At 38.2% G+C, this 27404-nt stretch overlaps 1 protein-coding gene across 1 annotated transcript; it reads right to left on the bottom strand.

Annotated features, from left to right (window-relative positions):
• Positions 1-1933: 1933 nt before the first annotated feature.
• On the bottom strand, positions 1934-26423 carry LOC146475086 (transmembrane protease serine 9-like). Its single transcript, XM_085116868.1, has 16 exons — positions 26288-26423; positions 25748-25885; positions 24299-24537; positions 23453-23597; positions 22760-22828; positions 21667-21865; positions 20981-21130; positions 18370-18762; positions 11797-11849; positions 10364-10501; positions 8195-8433; positions 6770-6872; positions 5077-5121; positions 4212-4404; positions 3174-3323; positions 1934-2429 (listed from the first exon to the last, which is right to left on the bottom strand). Exons 1-16 carry the CDS (start codon positions 26331-26333, stop codon positions 2036-2038), a joined length of 2694 nt encoding a protein of 897 aa, XP_084972994.1. The 5' UTR covers positions 26334-26423; the 3' UTR covers positions 1934-2035.
• Positions 26424-27404: the final 981 nt, after the last annotated feature.

Raw genomic sequence — 27404 nt, 5'->3', positions numbered from 1 at the left:
TTTTTTTTTTGCAATTTGATCATAAAAACTTTCTTAAAATGTTCCTAGGTTTTCTGTTATAGTATTTCAATAAAAAAAAGTGCGTACATGACCATGATCTCACCAGAGAGTCATATAATGCCGTCATGCGGACTCTTCAGACTAAAGTTTTCTATTTTACCTGTTTCAACGATCCAACGGGTGGACGGACCAAACGAAATTTTGAAAATTAGGTTGTCTGAGACTGCATTTCGTGCGTTTTGAAGGCAGTATGATATGAAAACAAGCAACCAAAAGCGAACTTAAAAATGGATTTTTTTTGTCGCAGAGACTACTTTACGTTTGTATTTTACATTTTTAGAAAATAACGTCACTATTTAAAAAGAACAAAAATAGAAATAAAGTTGAAAATCCGTATTATTCACTGGGTTTGCCGCAGGAAACCATGATTATCAGCAGTGCTGATCATCAAGATCTTTCAGTAGTATGCCAAGCTCAAGCCTCCTTGGGTACTTCCGTAGCAAACAGATCAACTGCTTCTTCCAGGTCAATGACTGTTAGATAGTGGATGTGCATCAGGGCCAGTGAAGAGAGCCTCTCTTGTATCATGCTGGCTCTGTTAAAAGTGTGTAGCCGTCTTAGAGCACTTGCACTTCTTTCGCATTCGCAACTAGTGGTTGGGTTCGTACAGCAAAATCTTTAACAGGGCGTAAATATTGGGATACATATCTTTATTGCACTTTATCGACCGGCGTGGGAACTTCACATTTGGGCGGAAAAACTCAAAGTTTCACACCTGAAACGCACACGTTTGAAGTCATTTGAAAACATGTTTAGTGCGCCAGTGCGTTCACGATTAGATGCAATCGACGGTACGTATAGATTTTTTTGCTTATTTATTTCATTTGTGAAACAGAACAGAACTTTACTATCTATATTTTTTATTAATTTACTTTTTTTTAAATCGTTGGTCAACAAAAAGGTGGACCTCCGCAGCCTGTGTGTGTGTGGGGGGGGGGGGGGGGGGAGGGGAGTGCGGGCGAACCCTTCGCACTTCCCTTCCCTACGGGCCTGTTATAGCTATCGCCGGATGTCCCCCGGGAGACGGGAAAAAGAGAGACTCTGAGAACGAGATTGATTTTCCTCTTGAGGCGTGTGCAATATTAAACATTAAATGGTAACGCTTGCTCGCCCATTACCGTGCTCAGTGGCTAGTTGTATATCGCTAGTTGTAACACTTTTTTCGGAAACCTTGTTTCTAAAGAGTCAAGCTCTGGGATGCTCTTCCCTGTAAAATTCGGTTGGCCTTTTCTCCATGTCTCAATTTTTGACAACATCTTTAGCTGGCGGTCTATTTCAACTCAGATAATTTATTTGAAAGACGTACGGGTAGAAAATGTAAAGAGATTTCCGCTATCTTGGTAATTATGAGCCGCGACTACCTGATCAGCAACAATTATGACGTCTCTGCGTCAAAGAGTTTTTTTATTTTCGAACATGTCCTTTACAAATACGGCTACCACACTTGTATACGAATTTTAAAACCCGTCTTTGGGGTATCAATTGATTAACTGGCTTTAAACTGTGTGTGGTTAACTAGAAAATAGTGAGCTGTTGTGTTTCGATTGCAATAATTATTCAGATAGTTAGGCTGTTGTTCTTCTTGCTTTTCTGTGGGTAGGATCGATGTAGTATAATATTTTGTTGTGTAGTTATATGAAAGTTAAAAATTTGCTTGACATTTACTGCAACAAACATGTTGGACCAATAAAAAAAGTAACCCGATCGATCACAACTATCACATTGCGTTTTTTCATGTGATAACAGAAAGAGGTTTTGACCATCGATTTAGCTAGTATTTTCCACGATCACAGGAAGACCAGCTTTAGAATAATAATTTTATAGTAAAAGAGAGGTCGGAAAAGGTAAATATGAACATCAACGAAACCATGAATTCTCCTTACTTTCCCCATTTTATTCAGGATTAACTCTACAATAGCTTCATATAATCATCTCTACTAATTCCCAAACAACACTGGTTTGTCACAGCCGTTGGCTAATTTTTCGACATTTCAGAGTTGAGCCAGGCCAATACATATTTCGTTTTGGCATAGACACCAAACTTTCCAGCAGAGGCACAGCCATATCCCCAGCTGGTGACACCATGCAGGTAGAATCTTCCGCCAGTTTCACACACCATTGGTCCTCCGCTATCACCCTGACAAGAATCGATGCCTCCTTGGTCCAGGCCTGCGCAGATCATGGAATCGTGGATTTTGTTTGGATATGCTCTGTCACAGCGGGCGCGGCTCACTACAGGGACCTGAACCTGCTGAAGAATCTCTGGAGTTGATCCCCCTGAGGCCAGTCTGCCCCATCCTGTTATCCAACACTTATCTCCATCCACCGGCGCGTTGACACTTTGGGGAAGACACGCAAGGCTGACGTTGCTGACAATGATGGCATGAACTCAGTTAGTGAAACAGGCATACTCGGAAAAAAGAAAGTACAAGTTCCCAACAGGAGGCGAACCTATACGACCCACCGGACTACCTGTTCAGATGCTGTTTCACTGAGCTATTGTTTACTAGTGGGAAATAAGGCCATTTTAAAAACTATCATGTAACAAATATCCTGCATACTGGTAGGATTTGAATGTTACTGTGTGGCATATTCCTAATGGAATGAATGCGATGGTATGTAGTAAATACATGTGTTATTCAGTCAGACTGACAGACATACTAGCTAGGAAAGAAGGAAATACGAGGTTTTCCAGCAGGAGTCGAGTTGACAACATTCGGTATCAGTTAAAAATAAAAAACTGAGAGCAGTGGTATTATTCGATACTGCACAGAAAATGCAGTCAACTTGGGAGTTTAACGTTCGTTTACAAGCCGAGCTGGCTGGGCAATTGTGACATTACATAATTATTTATTACTTTAATCTTCAGCGAACTATTTTGTGACAGTTTATTCCAATCATTTTGAACTTGAAATGGTGTCATGACGACTCTGAAACGTCATCGATTTTATCGTTGATTTTTCCTTGTTTACGTATAGCCCTTGTTTGTAAGCTTTTTGTTGTTGTTGCTTTTAGTTTATTTCTTTGTTTTCGCTTTTCTCGGTAAGAAATGTAACTGAAGCAAGTGTTACATGTTAATTATTAACCACATTGACATGAATCAAAGTCCAAACCTGTTTAGTGAAGCAGGTTTTTTCAGTTTTAAGAGGGCGATATCATGGCTATATCTTTTCGGTTTGTGATATGATGGGTGTGTAATAATTTTGCTGACTTCGAAATCCTGTTCAGTGCCGACATCTGATGTCCGCTTATGAGCTCCCAACCTGCAAAGAAAAAAAAGGAAAAATTATCAGTAGTGTGTAATTTGATATTGTTTCGTTTCTTTCCAAAATTACCATTGCTCTTGTTCAGTAGACTTTCTACGAAGTACAATTTTTCCCTTGACTACCCCTGATTTTCAGTCAATTCCTGCGTTGTGTCATGATGTGGATGTAAAATTAACTGAATGTGTACAGGGGATGAACGATTATATGGAAGAAAAGATTCTCGCAGTTATCTTCACAACCAGACTGTTGCGAAAAAAATTAGTGACTGTTCATTGCTTTTAAACCGATGCGATCGTTCTGTTTTCGATCGTTTCGTTGCGTTGTCCGAGGCACACAGGTTGTCGTCGGGTTGTCTTACGCTACTTTGGAGACCACGGTCGTATCATTCAGCGGTCGATACTTTTCAAATAATGGCGCTCAAGGCATAGGCACTTTAAGTGGTTAGGCGTTTTTTATTGTCTCGCTCTAACTGAGTCTGCTCCCTGTGGTGCTGTTTTCTACAGTGTGCTTTAAAACGTGATTCTAACTTTTGAATCTTTAGACAGAATACTAAAGAGTGATCATTCAAATGAAAGCTACCGTTTAGTACTTTCTTGCGCTGCCGTCCATTATGCTGTAAAACGTGGTTTAACTTTTGAATCTTTATTAGACATGAATACTAAAGTGTTGCCATTCAAAGGAAAGTTGCTGGGCAGTCCTTTCCTCTGGTGATGTTAATTATGTGCAACGGGTGGTGTTAACGTTTGAGTCGGTGGCAGAAATATTTAGTGAGATCAACCACTTTCCGACCGTGCTGTCTTTTTTAGTATTCTGTAAAACATGGGTCTAACGTTAACTAACCCTTCAAATGAGTGTTCTAAAAATGTCAAAAGTGATTGTATTTACCGAACAAAGACTGTGGTGGGCAACTTTCCTGAGACACAATGAGCAGCACTAACAATCCACTGAGCAGCAACAAGTGTACCGCCACAGTAGGGGAATCCAGAGCTGGTTCTCAACATCGCCTGCCATGGCCAGTCTCCATGCTTGGCGTCGACTCCTCCTACAATCCTAGTGGATGGACGGATGCCACAGCTGTCTACAAATACATTGCAGAAAACAGTTAAGTAGGACACAGAGATAAGTTTGGATAGTTGATAGCCGTTGCCAAGCATCAAGCGTTTGGTAGGTTGATAATCCAGTCTATCTTTCCGTTTCTGGCATAGTGCTCTCTAATTATAAGATCCACTTTTGAGTTTAGTATGTCGCCACCTCAGATCTTAACTAATCAGTTGATTGATGCCGGGTTGAAAGCAGTGAAAATTTGTCATTCCTTGAGATCCGCACAGCACGAAGGTTTGTTACAACTGAGCTCGAACCGATAACTCGCCCCAGCATGCTTTGGGGACCGTGTCCAACCACCGATGGGTTGAAGGCATCAATCAGCTGGTTAGTCCAGGTGATAAAGATTAAAATCACATTTTAAACGTGTTAACTACTGAACAGATTTTAAGTAACTGGCAAATGCTTCGTTTAGTATCGCTAAAAGAACCAATTTAAAATTCAAAAAGAATAGACAGAAACTTTTGGACGGTCAAAGGCAAAAAAAAAAAAAAAAAACTTTCCCCATTTGACTAAAACCATATCCTGTGCAAGTTGACGAACTATATGAGAGTTCAACTGGAAATACCAGTGCATCCCAAATCTTTAGACATCTGAATCGTTAAAACATTTCCTGCAGTTCGATTTTAGAAGAAAATATGTTACTAACCTGTTGGAGGCGTTGGCGGCGGAGCTGTGGGTGGCGCTGGGGTTCCTAAACGAAAAATACACAAAAACAAGCAGTGACGAGTTTTTGTTCCTTTTCTTGCCCAGTGTTACAACATAAGTGAAGTGCTCCCTGCCTTAAGCCGAGCGCGCGCTTCGGTCGTTATGCGTCAGACAGTGCAAGAATTCTTCTTAATGTTTATCATCGGGATTTTTCAACTTTTTATGAAAAAAATATCCATTCAGATTAGTAACAAAAAAATGGTTTACAATGCACTCCGTTAGAGACGGAAACTAACAGGATTAAGAAGAAATCTATGTAAAGTACTGAAGTAGGATTTGTGTCCAATACACGTCGGTTACTCGATTGACAACAATTTAGTCCTATATCTCTGTTTATATTTTATTATAAAACCAACGTTATACGGCTCGGGGTGCACTATTAAGTTATGGACTGCACTTGGCAGGTATTAGCACTGAAGAAGCAAAAGTCGCTTTTGGATATCACCTCGAGCGACTCTTGCGCTTCATTGTAATTCATTACTTTGCTATAATAATTTTAGCTGTATACAGGGCCCCTCAGGATAACAGCCCCGTAGCTGATTGGGCCACCCTGTCTTAAATAAAGTTCACTTACTTACTTACTTACTGATTCGTGTTTAGCACTATAACCCACTAGTAACTGCCTTGAACAGTTTAACATTTGTCAAATGATTGAATGACCTAGCCTAGCCACTCTCATTTCCATGCAGAGTGTGCGATTCAATTCAATTCAATTTTTATTTTTCACACGTACAACGAGATTCAATACAATACAATACAATACAATACATAAAAAAAAAAATAAACATTTATATTATAAAGGAGGATTAAAAAGAATTGGATAAATTTTTTTGGTTTAGTGTGAGCAGTGCCCAAAGGAGCATGCTGCTTTCGAGTTGCGCGCTGCTTACGATGGAAGAGAAAATTATTTCGGTGGAAGAGAAAATTATTTGGAAAGGTTTGAAAAAGGAAAAGAGCGTGTTTAGCGAACGGATGACGGTGAAGAACTCTACATTACTTTTGGTTCATAAGCAAATTTTTCCTGTATTTGGTTTTAAACGAAGAAGCGGAGTTTGATTGCTTAAGGTTATAGTCTATTGTTTCCCATATTTGTGATGCTGCGAATTGAAAAGTGTGTTTACCGTAGTTAGTACGTATTTTTGGTCTGCTAAAATTTTGTCGGGATGAAAATCGGGTATTGTACGAGTGCCGAGAGGATACTGTGGAAATAGAGTTTGCAAAAACAGGACACATTTGATCATTTATTATTTTGAACGTGAAAATGGCAACCTTGAGTTTGAATGCATTGTCAATGGTTAGAATTCCCAGTACATTGAAGTAAACAGTGGCATTTTCTCTTTTGTGAGCAAAGAATATATTTTTTACACATTAATTTTGTTTTGGGCGGTGCGAATTTTGTTGAGATGGGTGGTGTATGTGTTGCCCCAGCTCATTAAACCATAGTTGATGCGATCTTAACGATGTAAATTTAATGTCTCAGTTTGTCTTTCTGAATCCAAGCCAGTGGAGTTGAGGGATTTTGAAAATGGTCAACGAGCCACTTTAACTGGCTTTTGTTCGGTTTGTTAATCCGATTGCTGTAATTGGAGGGTAAATTCTATGCAGTTGTTCAAGAAGTTAAAAACTGAACGTACCACATCCATTGCCTCCGCCTCCTCCTCCACAGCTCACTATTTTGACCTCATCAATAGCAATGTCTCCTTGCCAATTTTTTCCACGGATTCCTTCAAAAATAACCTGTAAATATAACGGCCTTTCGTTACAGCTGAGTAACGTCTATGTTTAATCTCTCGATCGCCACGTATTTCGTGATTGTTTACTTTCATTTTAAGACACATTCATATGGAGTTTTTTTAAGGATCTAGTCTCAAAAGTTGTACTGTAGCGTGGGAAAGTACGCGGACGGCTTCAAAAACAACCAGTTAATATAATGGCATTTCGCTAAAGATATAAAGCCGAACATATACGTGTGATTTTTTACGAATTCATCTGCAGACTCAAAAGTTACAACTACCTTGGAACACGGGAAAGTACAATTAATAAACGCTTTTGTTGTCATTCCACTAAAGACCACCTAATAATAAGAGTCTTTGAACAGGGTGCGTACATCACAAGTAGTGGCTTTCAGTTTCACTCCTGCGCGCGAAACCCAACCACCGGCACTTGCTCTGTGTTTGAAATCTTATAAGTGGACACCTATCCTAAGCGTAATTACCTTATTATAGGAAATTAACAATGCACGTTGACAACGCGAGGAAAATTTACGTTACACTAAATTAACGCCAATTTTTCAAAAGTTAGGTTTACATGCATTAAATTAACGCAAATTTTTCGATAAGCATCTTCCTTTATTTACGGTGATTTTCATAATTCTGCAAACTCGCACTTTACATTTCTGAAGGCCAAACTGCGTTTTGGCCTCCGTCAATAAAACCTTCCAAGACAAGTGCACGGATGTTTCTAAGTTTTTCTTAAAGCCGAAAATTTGGTTTTGAAGCCTAACTAGACCCTATCAATTCAAAAGATAGTGATAGAGGAGTCATGAACTAATAAGGTTTTGTAATGAAATAAAGGTGCTTTAAAATAACAATGTAAAATTGCGTTAATAAAGTGCATAGTTAATTTCCTATAATAAGGTAGTTGAACATAGGCCGAAGGTTGACCTCTCAGATTCAAACACTTACAAAAAATTACGGTAAATTCTCTGTAAAATACCCAGGGCCAAAATTATGGAACATTCTACCTGGAAACTTAAAAAAATTAAAAATCTTACAACTTATTTAAACATAAAGTGTAAGCTAGAGTAACAATGCAAAAAATTGATAGTTTACCATGATTAATTTAGGATGTAGTCGCAAATGCGCCATTTGTTGTAATAGGTAACAGTAAAAACACTTTTACTGGGGATTTTTTCCTGAAAAGCTGCAAGCACTTTTATTTCCCCTGAAAAGCTCAGTAGAGCCTGCTGAGATCTCCTGCAACTATATATCTACCTATTGTAACTGTACTGTACTAAATGATGGGCGAATAATATAAATATAAAAAAACACTGTGCTTACAGTTGTGGCCCTTTCTTGAACTTTCAAATCAGCCTTATTCCACCTGTTTCCCTGCGTTCCACTCTTTGTAAATACTGTTTTACCATTCACAGACACTTTGAGTGTACCCACATCCCTCCCCAGCATGTGGTAATTGAAAGATATGCATGTTCCGCCACTTCCCAGAGAAGGCGTGAACTCCAGCTTGGCGTTGTCGTTTGGACGTCGAGGGCTTGAAGTCTCGATGTAAGCGTAATAACCTGTATACATGAAGAGATTAAAGTCATTACACCTTGAACAACTGCTTGGATAAAAGGCAGCTTTAGTAAATTTCTAGTATCTGCGATCTCCAAACGTAAGGGTGTGGAATTCATGAAGGGTCATCCTGTGCGTAGCTATAAACGAACCAAAACATGTTCGGTGTTAATAACTGAGAAACCGTTTTTTTTTAATAAGCCACAATACTGGCATGTATGGTAAATGTCAAAGGAAATTATATTTCACATTGATACGCGAGATACATACGCTTGAAGAACCGTTGTAGTGGTCATGAATGTTTTATTATTATTATTATTATGCGCAGTAAAACTATCTGTATGCACAGTATAAGAAGCACCACAGGGCGCGTAGCGTAACCTGAGGGCCAAGCGAAACTTAAAATAGCACGTGAATAAATCAATAAAATATACATACATATATAAAAAAATATAAAATATATAAAAATATATAAAAGCCATAGTCTAAAAATATAATATATATAAAATTATTTAAAAGTCATAGTTTATATAAAAATGTATAAAAGTCTCAGCTGGTCTATTCATGGCTGGTCTATCAATCTTGGTATAATAAAACATCATGTTACTACTTTGAAAGTTCTTGCAATGTTATTATTATTATTATTATTATTATTATTATTATTATTATTATTATTATTATTATTATTGTTATTATTATTATTATTTTATTTATTTGTTTTTTTTCTTATGATATAGTTTGATGACGTTTTTTCTAAGGTAACTTGATGAGATTTTTTTTCCCTTTTCTTGAAAAATTGTGTTTAAAAATAGTCTTTTTATCGAAAAGAATTGTAAATAAGTTTTAATAGCTACTTTTAACCTGTAAATAGCATTTTACTTGGAATATTTTAATAAAAATTATTTATTATTATTATTATTATTATTATTATTATTATTATTATTATTATTTTTATTATTATTATTATTATTCACCGCCGTGACAGTTACACCCAATACGTTTTCGTTTATAGCTATGCAAGTTTGGGGATCACAGATACTACATAGCACATAATATTGGTTCACCATGGCCTCACAATATGAATACTTTTTCAAAAACCTTCAAATGTCATTTTCTGCTGGAAAATCAGGTGGTCAGCAATGCATTGATAGAAGTTCTCTCGATAGTTCAGTTGGTATCAGTGTTGCACCGATATCAAGGTCAAATCTTGGAGCATTGGTTTCCCATGTTTCCAATCCCATTCAAGCATGAAGTCATTCCAAGTATAAGTTGCAACCGTTGAAGTCGGTTAACATCACTGCTAGGCTATCCGCAGTTCTCCTTTATGGTCATTTGATGTACCTTATTATAGGAAATTAACGCTTCATAAAATTAACTCTAATTTTAAAAATTCGTGTTAATTCAAATCGCGTTAATTTTTGTTAACGTTAATTTCTGCGTCATTAATTAAGTGGCGTGTTAATTTCCGCGACCTTAATTTCTATTATTTTCGCCCCAAATTCTCGATACACTCCAGAAAGGAAAAAGGGTGAAAAAGGGTGGTATCAGGGTGGAGATCCGCCGGTATTATGGACACTGTGAAGTACGCTCGAAGTGGCCAGACTCCTTTGCTTAACCCTTACGTTAAGGAACAATTCCACCAACCGTTGTTTGCATTTCGAATTTTTACACTTAGTGTTAAAATAAATTTGTTCCCGCGTTCTAAACAAATTCTTTTCTATTTTTTGGTGCAATTCGCGTTAACTTCCCTCATTTTGAATTTTTAGCACCTCTTTCACGTTAATTTCCTTTATTGGAAAGTAATTTTCCCTTCAATTCGCGTTAATTTCATGAAGATGCGTTAATTTCGAATACTGCCTTAATAAACAAGAATTAATTCCCTATACAGTATGTTATCCACGTTCACATTAAAGTCACTGGATGCAATTAACATACCATTCCCACTGACGTCGGCTGACGGTCCGGTTCCGCCAGAAGGAGTACGTCCTCTCCTCACCGTCCAATCAAACTTGTCATCGCTACGTTGTTTAACCCCTTGACACAGCCTACCTGAGTCAAAGTCGCAATTAAGACCTACGGGAAGAGAATTCATACGAGTTTCATTTGTGTTTTTTCGCTTAATTAAACTTTTTAAAGGCCCCTTGCGATGTTGTTATGTGGGGGGCGCGCAAAACCGCTTCAAACTCAAAACTTCAAATCTAGAGTGCTTACGAAAGTTGAATTTTTGGCCTTCGTGTTATCCCCGACATCCAAACAACAACAACAACCTTTATTTTCCCGATGATTAATTAGAAAGATTGTTATAATTACATTCTTGTATATAGTAAAATTTTGTTTAATTTATTTTGAATAATTTTGAGGTTAAGCGATTGAGGATAGAGGCCAAGCTAACCATCCGATTTTCAAGTTGGCCTCTAAACAAACTGAACTGTATCAATTACGAGATAAAAAGCTCACAAATTTTGCGAGGCTTTGTCGATATCTCCATTGTTTCCCGAGAAAATCTCTTGTAAAGTTAGACAATTGAATTTTTTTTTTTTCGGTGACTCAGTTACGTGCTGGGACGCCACAAGAAATTAAAATACTGGGAATTTCGCTAAAGCCTGACACACTCTGGTGCATTGGAATACATGCGTGACGAATACTGATTAGGGCCAAATTTTCGTTCAAATCCGATAAATCTAGATACCCTATTAATTTGTTTGAATGGTGAAAATATATAATTTTGAAAATTGTCTTTCAGCAGTTTCAACAATAATGCCATGTCAGTATCCGAAGAGCGAAAAAAAGAAATTTTGAAAAATCTGACCTGCGATCGTATGAAGTAACAACTTGTTGTTTGTAAATGATATCATTAACGAGACGGCGGATCTGGGGCCCATTTCTCGAAAGTCACCGTTATCGGGCCCGATAAGTATATTTTTAAATGTTTTTCGTCAATTACACAGTGATTAGCCACACGATACTTGGCCAATGTTTTCATAGAATTATAAGGTTTTAAATTTAGTATTCAAAGTTAACAAAAATGGACTTCTGCTAAGAAACATTTATCACCAAAGACACTTCTCGGGTCCCGGATAAGTTACCGGGACGTTCGAGAAACGGGCCCCAGATGCGTAATTACAGATAGCTTGGATTTTTCCGAATAACTTTCTTATTGAACAGGTGGCCAAAAGAAAGTGCTTGCTAAATCTATATATATAAAAAAAGTGTATGAATAAGAGTAAGAAATGAAACTTTTTACTTTAGTTATCCCTTAAACCCGTATGCTTAAACTGTTGCTGGCCGGGTATTTCTGTGTAGCGTTTTCCAGTGTAGCTATAACGAATGGTTGACTTACGTAAAATGTATGTGTAATAAGGAATTACCTGCTCCAAAAGACGAGTGCACAAGAAGAACAACCAACAGCAACATCTTTAGGCTTTAGGTTTTGTGATCGACTTGCTGACATCGCCATTTATATACCCAGTTTTTTCAGTTGCCATTGCTCGCCGTGGCTTAATGGAATACAATACTTTGAGCAAACACAACGAAGCAGGCGTTCATTGGCTTTTAACAGGATGTATTTCTTTAGATAGCTAAAATGCAGAAGCAAAACACAGCTTTGAAAGAACATTTAAGATACTTAAGAATGTTGAAATACTCACTTCTTTTCACAATAAAAGCGTTTTGAGTGTGTTTAAAGAAGGTTCCGCGAACGTTCGAACGCAAAATGGCTAAACGAAATTTCAATAAATATTTGCAAAAGGAAGAAGCCCACGAAGACTTAAACCATCAACTGGAGCGCGACAGCTGGCCAGATGAGAAGTTTATGTCAGTTTAGCCTTGATCGTAACACCCGCGGTTGAATTGACTAGTAAAAGGTTTAAAACCTGATTAAAGAGAAACGAACATTTAATGTCAAGCATCTATTAAATTGTTGCTTAAAACAAACTCTACTTGTCGTAAACTTAATACAGTCTTTTGTTAATAGCAGCAGTAGTAAACTTTATTACCGTGTCAAGTAATCTAGCTTAAAGCGGCTAATTGATGACACACTGATGTTAATAGACAAAAAGTAAAAATCAGACAAATATAGAGTTACAAAGTTAAAAATCTAAAACTAAAGCTAATCAGAGATAATTAGACAAAGAAAAAAAAAATATATAAGTAAATTGAGATACATAAGTCCAGTAAACTCCTAATTAAACCTATAGTTGTTGCATCGGTGGATAGTTTCCACAACCTTCTTCAACCAAAGCAAAATAAATTAAAAGGGCACCTTTAATTAACTTGAGAAAGGCATTAATTAAAGTGAGAGTGAAAATGTTACGTATGAGGTAACAGAAGGGCAATAGTTTCAACGGCTTTATAAGAGTCAAAAATTTCGGGATTCTGATTGTTCTCAAAAAGAAAACCAACTAAAAAAGTAATAATTGTTGTTGTTGAGGCCCTTAATACGGTTTCAACATTGCCCAACATTTGCTTCAACGTGCGTCGGAACACTTTGTTGGATCAAATGTCGGGGGCTTTTGAACAGGTCGTTCAACATTGTTGAAAAAATGTTGCTGAAAGCTTGTTGAAAGCGCAGTGTCGAATCAAATTTAACTTGGTTCAACATCGATTCAACAGTCCCCTTTCTCGAAAATGTTGAATGTCGTTGAGGCCGTTTGAACACTCCGTTCGAGTGTTTGCTTCCAACATTTCCCCAACACCGGTTCAACTTTTGTTGACCAAATGTTGGTCAAATTTTGAAACCGTTTAAACTGGTCTTTAAGCCAATATAGGATTTATTCACGAGTGCGGGATTACCTCAAATAAAATATATCGATGCATAAAATTTGCATAATTGAGTGCGCCACAAACGTGAAAACAAATTTTACTAAAGAAGGCTTATGTTCCTATGACAGTGAGATTTGATAATTTAATGCCTTTTGCGATCGTGGTTATATTTGAAATATTTCTGCGCCACACATCTGAAAACGCTACGTTGCGAAGTTAATCTTTTTTCAAAGCAAGTGGTAGAAGGAAATATTTAATTTTACACCAGTTTATCGCTAATTATATTCTTATTCTGTATGCCTCCTTTCGTGAGAAAAAGGTCCTCTAAAATCTATGATGCGGGCCTACTAGGCCGTTCAGAATAAACCGTACACTATATCAAAAATCAGTTGCAAGAGTCGGATCCTAATTAAGTTCCAGGTCAAAAATTATTAGAGGACTCGTTTATATTGCTTCGTAAATCTTAACTCAAAAGATTATAAATTCAGCGGCGCTCGAAAAGGGAGTAGTTTTCAGCTTCATAGTATGCTAAAGGTACTAGCTAAATTTAAGATTTCCGGCAACATTTAGAAGGGTCACAAAATAGTCTGTAAACTGAAATGGTAACAAATTAATCCAAGAATTAGAAACGATAGCAACATCTGAGTAGCAGTTTCTGGCGCCAATCAATTCGAACCTATCCTCCCCTCCCCACCTCCAAACCAGGCAAACGCTGGGCATTCTTCGTGCCCGAGGAGTAGTGAATTTGACACGAAAGGTCTTTCATAGGGTGGGAAATTTGAATTTTGCATCGGTGCGGTGGAGATGTAAAGCGAAGGTGCCAAATTGATATTTTGTTGTTGTCCGGCAGAATACTGGTGATTTTGAGTGAAACGAGCTAAGGGCTCGCACATAACACTGCATAAGGGCCTCCAAAAGGTTTGTAGTACTTTTGAAGTGGATAGGTAATGGTTTCTAACTGCAACATTTCCAAATTCCAATTCGACCCGGAACGCACGGACACCTTTGAACGAGCTCTTAGAGCTCTTTGGTGCTTCGTAGGTAAATAAATTACAATTACAAATTACTAGTGCAAACGCTTAGGCTTGAAACAAGTTATCAAAGTTAAGGGAAAATTCGGGCTTCGATCCTTTCCTATTCTACTTAAACATTGACTGGTCTGATTCAGCTGACCAGTGCAGGCTTGTGAAATCAAAACAATACTTAATTACTGCGGGCGCATTTATCTGTTGGGGCAACAACGTAACATTACGACCGCAGAAAAATATATAAAATTTCTCTGATCTATGACTGAATAAAGTCTAATTATATCTGAACTAAACTCTATATTTTCTTTTGCCTGCTTTGCCGTCCTATGCAGAGACTCGTAGGAATTTCTCACCGAATTTGTAAGGACTGCTATAATTGAAAGCGAACTACGTTTATTAAGGACATAAAGTCCTAGCATCGGGTCGAAAGGTAAAAGAAGAAAGAAAGAAAAGCTACAGAAAACCAATTGAGGGAGATGCTAAACGCATTTAGTATATAGAAAACTTTTCAACAATGGTGCTCAAATTTAATAGGCGACTTAATTTGGTAAATATTTTACAACATTTTTCGCCGATCACAGGGGGAATCACTCAATTAAACCATTGTTGCGGAATAGTTAATCCGCAGTGTCCAAAGGAGTGCTTGAAATGTCTTTTTTTTTTGTTCTCGCTGTTAGGACATTAGGGACCTTCAGATCAGCGTACGAGAACGAGATTGAGTATACGACTTTCAAATTTTAAATCAGTCGTATCCCCAAAATTCTCGCTCCTTCCCGTTGTTTACCAGCAGATGAGGAGACCCTAGAAACAAGATTGGTGTGACAAACGGTGATCTAAACCACGCAAACTAGTTTTGAAAAGTCGTACTCGTACTCAATCTCGTACTCGTTGTCAAATTTGAAAGTCCCTATTTTTCCTTGGAAAGGGATATTAAATGACATTCCGAGAGCAGTGTGGTGAATTCGAACGCAATGTTTGCCCAGGTTGCGGAAATTTGAACAGGACAATCTTCAAAAGTTTAAATTCCCCGGGGGTTGCCGAGGCCGCTTTGTTGAAGTTCCCTTACGAGCTTATAGCACCTCTTTATATTTTTTAGTGCTCCGTGAGCAAGACAATTTACATTTACATCAGTACATTTACAAGTTTAAAATTGATCGGTGCATTGCGCTTGCTGCAGGGAAAAATATGAGGCTTAAAGAAAACATTACACTTTCTTATTTATATATCTGCGTAAAATGGGTACCTTGGCGGTAAAAGCTGGTTGAACTTCCAGGTGGGGCTTAGTCGGTTTAAATGGTTATTGAGACCGTCCTAGACCATTTAATGCGTGTGTCCTTGGCAATTTTGTTTGACTGAAAATTACGAAAATTCATTAACCATTATGCTGGCTAATACAGCAGTGTACTGTTCACGTTTAAAATTTTGCCTTTTTTAACACCCTGGTTAAAAACGGGCACAAGAGTTTCAAGCGAATGGCTCTGTTCCTGCAGTGTTTTTTTTGTTTTTTTTTAAGACTCGCATAAAATTCAGGGAGTGATAAGAAAGAAAATACAGTAGAAAATTGAGTTAATAGTTTTATTTGACGAAGGCAAACAAAACGAAAAGTCTATGAAAAGCTTTTTTGGATATATTTTGCAACTTAATTTGGAAAACAAATCTAGGACATTTAAACGCATTACTGACAACTCAGTTGTCTTCATGCACGGAGAACATAATGAAAACGCTTTCGTAGTATTTAAAGACTGTAAGTACTTTGCGCCTTACGTTCACCACGATAAAAGCTTAATATTAGTACAGCGGGTTTTTCCAAACGAAACGTGCTCGAGGCCCCTGACAACAGCCGTGAACTGGTAAAGAATCGTGCAGAGCAGCAGGATGGTGAAAGTCAGCTGATAAAACTACAGCTATTTCAATTGAAGCCGGGAACTTGTTAGCTTACGTTAATAGGCTTTTTTCCTGTTTAAAGATAAGCTTTCAGTTCCTCGTGTCAATTATTCTATTTTTCCTGAATAAACGTTTTCACCAGTCACGTGCTCATTTCAAATTGCTAAGAAAACAAATGGCATTAAAGGAACTAAAATAGTTCAATGCAAAATTCAGTACGTGCTGAAGATCTTTAAATACATTTTAAGCCATTGTACGAAATGTATTGCGCAGTTGTTGTGGATTACAAGAACCTCTTCCTTTGACTGCTTTCTACATTCTATTGTTTCATTGAAATCGCAAGTTTTAGGTGCCTCAGAACGCCAAACTAAGTGGAACAAAAAGTTCGCGCGCTTGAAGTTATTTGTATATGGCAATGATCCACGCGACTTTTAACATTCATTATAAGTTTCTGCCGGCACATTAATAATGAAGTGAACAACACGCAAGCGATTTCAATGAATTGCAACTCAATTTTGAAACGATTTTAGCGACCTGTGTGGAGAACGTTTTTCAAAAATCAGTTTCGCAAAAACTATTACGAATACAAAGAATCGGTCCATTACTATAGAAACGTAAAGTAAGATTGGAATAGATGACCCGGGCTTTTGTTTTATTTAGTTTTGAAAAGGTTTAATGGCTGGTTTCCATGTCATCGCCAATCCGGCGATCCATAAGTTACTCCTTTCGCTCATGGTGATGAATAGTAGATGATGCGCAATTTGCATAAACTTTGTAAATACAAGTGAAAATTAATCCTTAATTCTGCGAGGACTCGTTGCGATTACGTGTTTATAACATGGAGGCACTTCGTAAAACAGTCAGCCCCGGCGCGGAGTAAAAACACTCACCCGTAAGCAAAACAAGCAAACAAACAATTAACCTGTTTGTTAGCGTACAAAACAGACAAAACGAAAAATATACATATAATTAAGGGAAAATACAAGTTTAACTCATGAGCAAACTAACAACAATTAAACTAAATGTCATGCATCAATTAATTGATTCACCTGCACTATGAAGCTTTCTACCGCTTGAAAATCATACAAACACAGATCGATAAAAATAGCAAACCGTGGGCCTAAAGAAGGAACTTGCAGAGTAATTTCTTCTACTGAATTTCACCTGCTCCTTTCTCCCATCAAAAGGGAACTGTTATAATTGTTCGGTTATCGTTCGTTGAAAGAAGCCGTAGCGGGGTGAAAGCACTTGGTCCCGGCCATGAATGATTTCAGTTTTTCAATCATGTTTTTAGCTTTTGATACAAATAATCTTTTGCTGTTTCTTGAAAGAAACGAAAGTTCGCCTTTAGGAATTTCCTTTGTAGCTGTAGCACTTGATTTCCAAGTGTTTTGGCGCAAACAAGCCGGTTTAAAAAGTCAAACTCCAAAAGACCTGAAAAAAGTGGCTGTTGTTGCGGCACAAAATGAAGAAATCAACTAAATGTAGAAATGGCGCTTAGCCAATGAGGAGCAAGTGTTTTCGCCGCTCGTCCAATCAGTAGTGAGTAATTTTGCCCTCGGTGAAAGGAAAATTAAGAAATAATGCCCTTTATTTCGATCAATCAGCATCCAGTAATTTTGTTCTCTGTGTTATAAGATACATTAATTAAAGGAAACATATAGCAAAAGAGAGGTCGAAATAGGTAAATATGAACAGCAACGAAACCATGATATCTCACTTGCTCCATTTTATTCGGGATTGATTCTACAATAGCTTCATATATAATCATCTCTTTTATTTCTTCTAATAGGCCTTTTGTATCAGTTGGTCACGTGACTACTTTCCGTTAACATGCAAGCAATCCATTTTAGAGATATGATTTTGTGAGGAATGCTGTGAAAAAGCATATGCTCAAACTGCCATAAAGTCTCTCCATTGTCATATTATAGCTTAAAATTTGTTCACATGGTTAATTTTTCACATTTTTTTTATTTCAGGCAGTATTATTGCACCCATTTTAGGAAAAGTATAGAAATTTTATTTGGATGGCAAGGCCTTTCCGCCTCCACACAAAACATTCTAATTTCGGAGGTATTCAAACTGTTACAAATTCTCGTCTTTGTATGGCACTGGTCTGAAAATTTGTGTTCTTGCTAACTGAAACATGCTCTTTCCGTCTCTGGAAAGCATTTAGCTCAAGCTACAAGTTTTGTGGTAATTGATCACATGGCCAATTGTTACAAAAGGCCTATTCCTGAACAACGCTGGTTTGTCACAACCGTAAGCTAATTTTTCGACATTTCAGAGTTGATCCAGGACAATTCGTATTTTACTTTGGCATAGACACCAAACTTTCCTGCGGAGGCACAGCCATATCCCCAGCTGGTAGCACCATGCAGGTAATATATTCCGCCGGTTTCACACACCATTGGTCCTCCGCTGTCACCCTGACAAGCATCGATGCCTCCTTGGTCCAGGCCTGCACAGATCATGGAATCGTGGATTTTGCCTGGATATGCTTTGTCACAGCGGGCGCGGCTCACTACAGGGACCGAAACCTGCTGAAGAATGTCTGGAGTTGATCCCCCAGAGGCCAGTCTGCCCCATCCCGTTATCCAACAATGATCTCCATCCACCGGCGCGTTGACACTTTGGGGAAGACACGCAAGATTCACGTACCTGACAACATTGAGAAATATTTCTTTATTCAATTAGTGACACAGGCATACTCGGAAAAAGGATATCCGAGTTATCCTAACAGGAGTGGAAAGTTGCGTAAATAACTGCGAGGAGCTTTCTTCTATTTAGAAAGCTGCACGCAGGTTTTCTACTGCAAAGTAAGCGCAGTGAGCTTAGGAGTTTTTAAACGTGTGTTTAACGTGAGTTGGGCCAGTGGACAAAAGTTGGTAAGTACTTTCAATTAGAGAGCTTCCCCAGATTAGATTTGAGAGATTTTTGTATGGCTTTTGTTGTTGTTGTTACTTTAGTTGTTTTTTGCTTTTAGTTTTTAGAAATTTGAACAAAGTAAGGGACTAGTCAAAAAGTATAGGGGGGGGGGGGGGGGTGGGTCGGAGCAACTGGAAATGTGGCAGATAAAAAAAACACATGACCCACCCCTTATTTTTGGCACAAAACTAATTGACCCACCCCTAAATGAAGGCTGAAAATTACATGACCCACCCCCCGATGAAAGATTTTTTTTGGTTATATAATCAATTACACCACATTTGTATATGAAGTTGTGGTGATGTTGATTTACGGTTAGGTTTGTTTCTTTACCAGATACAAAAGCATGTAAAAATAAAGAGTATATACTTTAACTCTTTCAGCTTTTCTCAGCCATGCTCAATTCGTGACTTGCTAGTATTTTAAGTTTCTCATTATTTGCTGGTGCCATCAAACTATGTGTTGCGAAGCTTGCTTAGTGGCACATCCCTGTCACTGTCACTCGAACTGTTTATAGAGGCAAGTTTTGCAAGAGGCATATCGTCTTCGTCTGAGCTATCACTCCCCACTTACTGTAAAACACAGTCTTTGCTTGTTTCTTAGTCACTGCTTATATCTGAGTCCTAGCTTGGTTCTGAGCTGGTGACACTTGATTTGGAGCCACTTGTATTGTTGATAGTTGATGCACTGCTTAAGGCTGCTGATGACTGAATGTGTGCTGACACTAAGGCAAGCTTGCTTTTCTTTGTTAATTTCTTTTCAGTCGTCAGATTGTGGCGTTCTATGTAAAGGTTAAGGACAGAAACCCTTTCCTTTCATAGCAAATCCTCACAGAGGAGTTTCTCCCACTCCACATCCTCATATGCCAAGCTAATCTCCCTTTTCTACCTTCTCCTTCTTTCTCTTTCTCTTTTTTCTTTCATCATTTGAAGGTATGCCAGGTGATGCATGTACCAGGTTTTGGTCTACAGCAAACTTCTCAGAAAAAGCTAAGAATGGCTGCGCGCTATTTCCAAAACATGACAGGGTGAAATGTATGAACGATGAAGTGCTGCCATACTTCTATGCCTCACAGTGGAGATTTGCAAAAAACCAAAAGGGCTTTGTGAAGAAATTCCACTTCGAAGGAAGGAGGCAGTACGAAATAAGGAAGAATGTGCTGCGGGCGTCTGAAAGACTTGACAACGTTTGCAAAGAAAAACATCCTGCATCTGCCGGGAAATGTTTCTCTAGCAACTATAAATTAAAGCAGAAAGATCTTACTGTGTTGAAAAATAATCTCATAACAGTGGCAGAAAGACAGCTAAGCGCAAACAACATTCGCTAAAGTATTGCAAAGGAGGATGCCTTGCTGCTTTCAAAGACCACCCAGAAATTGAGAACAGGAAATGAAAGCGCCTGCCAGTTTTGGCACACTTCTTGAGAATAACGCAAAGGTCCTAGAAATTAAGGAAAAGTTGGAAGAGCTGGTGAAGAACCATAAGCAGCTGTATATGTTTGCGACCAGAGGAGATGTGAAAAGGAAAAGCAGGTGGGCGAAGGAAGGTGGAACGAAGGCAAAGACAAGGAAAGTGAAAGAGATGACAGCCAATATTGACAACTTCCTTACAAACGTTTTACTCCTCCTACAAGAGTTCAACAGTTGTATTTACAAACAAAGATTAAATTGTTAGTCTTTTAAGCTGCCATGCTTTAAATTTATTGTCAGCTATCTCAACAGAATCAAGCCCTCGATTATTAAAAAATATTTTCAACTATGTGCCTATTCCTGTTGAAAATAGGATGAGTAGTTGAAAATTGCACGACCCACCCCTTGCTAAGGGCTCAAAAACGGATGACCCATCCCCTTTCTGCTTCGGTCCACCCTCACCCTCGCCCCTATACTTTTTGACCAGTTCCTAAGCGCTACATGCCGCATAGTAGTCGCAATGAAATGAATCAAAGTTCAAACCTGTTTAGTACAGCCGGTCTTTCCAGTTTTAAGAGGGCGATATCATGGCTATATGTTTTTGGTGAGTGATATGATGGGTGTGAAATAATTTTGCTGACGTTGAAATCCTGTTCAGTGCCAACCGTTGATCTACGCTTATGAGCTCCCATCCTGCAAAAAAGGAAACATTATCAGTAGTATTTAGTTTGATATCTGTTTCGTTTCTTTCCAAACTTACCATTATTCTTGTTCAGTCGACTTTCTACGAAGTATATTGTTTTATAATTGTTTAACTCTCAGGTTATTTCAGGTAGCCAGATAATATTTGTGTGTTGCATTGTAAATGCTTTTGGTAGACTCTGAGGTAAATAAAATTTGTTGTTGTTGTTGTTGTTGTTGTTCCTTTGACCACCCCTGATGTTGAGTATCAGCAGCAGCAGCAGAATGGGTGTAAAAAGAATGAAGCTTATGTGGTTATCCCCTAATAAAAGCTAGTTATAAGATCGTAACATGTAAGAGAAAAAAAAAGCTTAGGTGCGATAAAATATCGTTAGAAAGAGGGCAACCTCGTTCCCATGGCTTTTACAGTGGAAAAGCCATGGAAGCCATGGGAACGAGGTTGGAAAGTGAGATCACGTGTGGCCTTTTTTTAAAAAAAACAAAAAAAATACAATGGAATCTAAAATGTCAAAAGTGATTGTATTTACCGAACAGAGACTGAGCTGGCGGATTGTCCAGTAACACAATGAGCGGCAGTAACAACCCACTGAGCCGCAACAAGTGTACCACCACAGAAGGGGTATCCATACTTGCTTCTCAGCATCGCCTGCCACGGCCAGGCGCCATGTCGGGCGTCCACTCCTCCCACAATCCTAGTTGATGGACGAATGCCACAGCCGGCTACAACTATACAATTCCACAGAACAGTTCAGTAAAGGACAGAGAAATGGAATGTTATTTGACAGCCAAGCAGCAAGCGTTTAGTCGCTTGATTAGCCATTCTAGCTTTCCTTTTTTGCCGCTCTCTAAGTTCCCCTTTTGGACGTTAGAATCAGCCGCCACCCAAATATCACCTAAGAACTTAAAGGGGCAGTGTCACGTGAGTTTTGTGTCACTTTGGTCCAGCGTTTTTTGCAATAACCCTTCTAGTGCGCGGAAACTAGTATTGATTATGTTTAGCTGCGCAAATGGATTGCAACTTGAAAAAATTGGCCAATTTTTTTCAAGTTCTTTCTGTTTATTTTAGAGAAGTTACTAAAAGCTGATAATAGTTTGTTCTTCTTCTGAGAAATCCGTTAATATTGTCTGCCTAGTGTTCTAAGAGCAATGCTATGTTAGAAAACATGCAGGTTCTCTGTCAAATGTTTCAGCAGCTTCTACCTAACTCCAGCAAAATTGCCGTGACAGTGCCCCTTGAACTAATCAGTAGATTGATACCAGGCCGAATCTGATTCAACCAGACATCAATCAACTGGTAAGTCCCTAATGAAAAATGCCTGTTTACATGTTCGCCGCTGTACAGATATTGAGTACTTGACAGATGTTTCATTGTATCAGCAGTATAACAGCCAAACTAAAATTCAAAAAGGACAGTAAAACTTTTTTGACTGTTAAGAGGGAAGCTTCCTTAATCTGAAAAAAATGTAAATGTTCCTCAGTTGACTTAAATCCGTATCCTATATGCAACTTTACAAAATATATGAGAGTTCAGCTAGGGATACCAATGCATCCCAATTCTTCAGAGATCTGAATCGTTAAAAATTTCCTTCCTTATTACACGAGAATACTGATTTTACTAACCTGGTGGAGGCGGAGCTGTATTGATGGGCGGTGGTGTTGGTGGCGGAGCTGTGGGTGGTTCTTGAGTTCCTAAACGAAAAATACACAATGCTGTTTAGCAGCGGGATTTTTCAACTTTTTATTGAAAAAGTCCATTCAAATTAGTGACATATAAATGTCTTACAGTCCATTTGGAGACGGAAAATAACAAGATTAAGCACGAAAGTGTTTTTTCGCTTTAGATAGATTTTTCTAGATTACTCTAGATCTATGTAAAGCAGGACTTGTGCCTACTAAAGTTCAGTAACTAGACTGAAAACAATTCCTATAACTCTGTTTATGTTAAGTTATAAAACCAATGTTAAACGGCTCCGGGTGCACTATTGAGTTATGGATGCACTTGGCAGATCTGCTATGGACTCGAGAAGCTAGAGTCGCTCTCGGATATCACCTCGAGCGATGTACTCTTACGCCTCATTCGTGTTTAGCGTGTACAAATGTAACAAACAAACAAATAACATCATAAAATGTTCAAAACTTAAGAGGAACCACGAGCCGCAGGTGAGTAGTCTCACTGCCAAGTTTTGAACATTTTACGGCGTCATTTTATGGTCTATAAAAAAATAGACCATACAAAATCGTCGTCCAATACGTTATTAGTTAACTAGAATGTTGTTAACATTATTAACAAAAAAAATGCACCACAACCATTACCTTCCCCTTCCCCTTCTTCTTCCCCTTCCCCTTCCCCTTCCTCTCCTCCTTCTCCTCCTCCTCCTCCTCCACAGTTTTCAATTTTGACCTCATCAATAGCAATGTCTCCTTGCCAACTTTTTCCACGGATTCCTTCAAAAACAACCTGTAAATATAATGGCATTTCGTTACAGCTCAATAACATCTATGTGTGATCTCTCGCCACGTGTTCATGATTGTTGACTTTCATTTGAACACACATTCGAATAGAGTTTTTCTGCATATCTAGACTCAAAAATTAGAATTGTATTGTGGCACGGGAAAGTACAGTTCAATAAACGTTTCTGTTGCTACCCCACTAAGGAATACCTCCAGTGCGCGCCTTCTCCATGTTTGAACTCTCATTGGTCACCAATCCATCCTACGCGGATAATTGAACGTAAGCCCAAGAGTGACCTCCAAGGGGAGATAAATCAACTTTACAATCTCATTTCAACTTTCGTTCTAAGTTCAAGGAATAACATTTCTGTGTCGGACAAAACAGGATTTGATTATCGCCCATTTCGCTTTGAACTTTAAGGGCGCCGCCATGTTGAATTTCATGATGTAATAAGGCTGCTTAATTGTTTCATACAAAAAGAGCTTCTGCTTACTGACAAAAGCGGCAAACTATGACGTCATAAATCAAAAAATGACGGCGCCCGGGAAATTTTAAAAGCGTAAACAGGCGATAATCATTTCTAATTTTTAGCACACTTGAATGTTACTTTAACTTTTTACTGAATTAATATTTAGAATTTAGACATTACTTCCAATAATTTAATGTAAATTTGTTGTTTAAATAATAAACACAAGCCCTGTACTTACGGTCGTGGCGCTGTCTTCAACTTTCAGATCAGCCTTTTTCCAGTCATTTCCCTGCTCATTGCTTACTTCAAATATCACTATACCATTCACGTGAACTTTGAGTGTACCCACGCCTTCTCCCAACATTTGGTAATAGAAAGATATGCATGTTTCCCCACTCCCCAGAGAAGGCGTAAACTCCAGTTTGGCGTTGTCGTTTCGTTTTCGAGGGCTTGATGTCTCGACGTATGCGTAATAACCTATACATGGCAAGATTTAAGTCATTACACGTTGAAAGATTATCATTTCAAAACAACTAGTTTTAATCATCGGGCGGACAAAATCGGTTGGATATTTTCAACAACCTTTTATGCGTGCTATTCACGGAACGGTGCTCGCCTCACTGCGACTAACTAATTTTGGAAGAAGCCGATGGTAGACTGCGAAGCGTTTAAGCTGCTGTTCTTCTTCCTGGGAAATGGGTGCTCGCCCGAATTGATCTGGCGATGGATTGTCCTGGCCCAATTTTCAGCACCATCGTACCAGAAGACAAAAAGGAGGCTCAACAGGTGGACTTCAACATACAAAGGCAACCAAAAAAGGAACTCTTTGTTTTACTTCGACGTTGATTACAATAAACTACTGTTTGTCAACGGACATGAATTCAGCTTTAAGATAACGTCTGCATCCACTTGTAATTTTAGAAAAGATGACTTTGTATATACTTAATCTTATGCTCATGATTTCATATTTGTAAGCGTTAATTTAGTTCAAACATTTTGTCTGTATATACCCCTAGTTTTTAGCTTCTTTAGTTTACTTGTAATTAGTTAATTGCAAACGACCCCACAAGCTCATGTAGCTTTAATACTCATCGTTTTAAAATAAAGGCTATCTATCTATCGAAAAGTCAGGAACAGCTGGGCAGCATTCCCGACACAACAGCCAGCTTCTTTAATAGCCACCTAATGCTTTAAATTTAAGTAAATGACCATCGATGTGAAAAGTTTAATTTTGCACCAATCCCTCTCTGTCGCACAATGAAGCTGACCAAACTTTGTCTTCCTTGTTGTCACATTCTTACGACTTGCGTGTATGCACTTTTTAGCGCCCTGATATTTCACATCGTCTAATTTAAGCACGAGCGCACGGTTTCCGCTATGTTTACTTACATGTACCGCGGACCAAAGTACTTTTAGGCTCGCACGGACCTTACGGAAGGTTGGCTTATGGTGAATAATAATATTTTACTCGACTCAGCACTTTTTAGCGCATATTTCGCATCGTCTAATTTAAGCACGTGCCTCGTTTGTAAAAGCTTTGAGCTGCAATCTGTTACAATGCGCGAGGATTTCATTTTGGCAACCTTTAATGTACAAAGTTACGATGTTTTAGAATGATCACGTCTTGTACGATTGTAATGAATTCCTCCGGAACCTGTGTTAGAGTCATAGTATTCAGATAACGTACCACTTCCCTTGACGTCCCCTGATGGTCCAGTTCCACCAGATGGAGTACTTCCTCTCTTCACCGTCCAATCAAATTTGTCATCTCCACGTTGTTCAACCCCTGAGCAGAGGCTACCTGCGTCAAAATTGCAGTAGAGGCCTATGGGACGAGAAATCACGTGGTTATATTCATCACCAGACTTGTTTCGTTTTTCGTTTGACTTTCTAATAGTCAGTTTGCAATGATATTTCTTCGCTAGCAGTGACAACCGATCGCTGAAAACTCGATTATCGATGGTGGACTTGTGCATGGCAAGTCTATTTTCCTTTGAAAATCGAATTAAATTTCTAAATGGTCACGGGTTCTATTTTACTGGACTCTGTATATGTAAATATCCCTTAACGTTTAAAAAGCGATTGCTTGGGTTTCCTTTGTCGAGTATTTTCTGTTGATGTTATTGTTATTAATCTTTGTATGTTGTCACCTGATTATTATTATCAAGATTATTTCTTTACAGCTATATCGAACAGTGATGAAAAGAGTCTGTGATTAAAGAATTACCTGCTCCAAAAGACGAGTGCACAAGAAGAACAGTCAACAGCAACATCTTGATGCTTGAAGTTCTGTGATCGACTTGCTGACATCGCCAGTTATATACCAGCTTGTTGGCAGTGTTCGCCTAAGGCAGATGGAACACGTGACAAACACAACAAGGCAGCCGTTCATGGACTTTTTACAGTACGTATTTCTTTAAATGGCTAAAACGCAGTAGCAAAACACAGCTTTTAAAGAACATTGAAGACACTTAAGGATGTTGAAAAACTCACTTCTTTTCATAATAAGAAAGTCTCGAGTGCATCTAAAGAAGGTTCCGAGAACATTCGAACGTTAAATAGTTAAATGTAACTTCAATGAATATTTGCAAAAGGAACAAGTCAAAGAAGACTAAATCTGCCAACTGAAGTACAACAGCTGACCAGATGAGAAGAGTGTTTCAATCTAGTCTTAAACGCAACACTTGTGGTTTAATTGACTAGTAAAAGCTTTAAAACCTGATTAAAGAGAAACTAACATTTAATGTCAACTATCTTATTGTTGCTTAAAATCAGTTTTCAAGCTCTACTTATCGTAACCTTAGTCTTTTGTTATGTACAAATTATAAGGCACATTCACATATTTCATTTAAAGTTTAATCGATTGTTAATTACCTTGAGAAACTGGCATTGTATCGCAAGTCTGAAGACACACTGTGAACAACATACAGTGTACGTTTGCATTTCATAGAGTTTTGGGCTCAACGAAATACGAGAATTGGTGACGCTTAAAACTTTGGATTCCGGCTCTGACGAATGGCTAACGTTCGTAACGTCAGCACTCCACACTTTTTCGGTGGCCTATTTACCTTTACTTATCAACTTTGTTGATAAACCAAACATTCGTTCCCATTCCCCACCGACGCAGCACCACAGTTTCTATAGAAACTAACCCCCTTATATATTAATTTGAAATTTTTCTTCGTTACACACCTGAAAACGCTACGCTAAAAATTTAATCTTCTAAGTCTTCTATCAAAGTCACTCATAGATATCTCAAAATGTATATTTTACGCCACCACTGTTGTAGCTAATAATTATGTTCTTTATGGAAAACTGAAATATTTTTAAGTTCCCGTTCGTGA

This window comes from Pavona decussata, unplaced genomic scaffold (assembly GCF_977016875.1).
Source record: "Pavona decussata unplaced genomic scaffold, jaPavDecu1.1 SCAFFOLD_87, whole genome shotgun sequence".
NCBI classification, from domain to species: Eukaryota; Metazoa; Cnidaria; class Anthozoa; order Scleractinia; family Agariciidae; genus Pavona; species Pavona decussata.
Note: the sequence above shows the minus strand (reverse complement) of the source record. Positions and strands in the feature narration are given on the sequence as shown.

Coding starts and splice junctions, on each gene's coding strand:
- LOC146475086 (XM_085116868.1), bottom strand. CDS start 26,333: ATGTTGCTGTTGACTGTTCTTCTTGTGCACTCGTCTTTTGGAGCAG. Junction 21,866..22,759: donor TACAGCTCCGCCTCCACCAG/GTTAGTAAAATC, acceptor GGAATTGTATAG/TTGTAGCCGGCTGTGGCATT. Junction 6,873..8,194: donor TTCAAGAAAGGGCCACAACT/GTAAGCACAGTG, acceptor TTATATTTACAG/GTTATTTTTGAAGGAATCCG.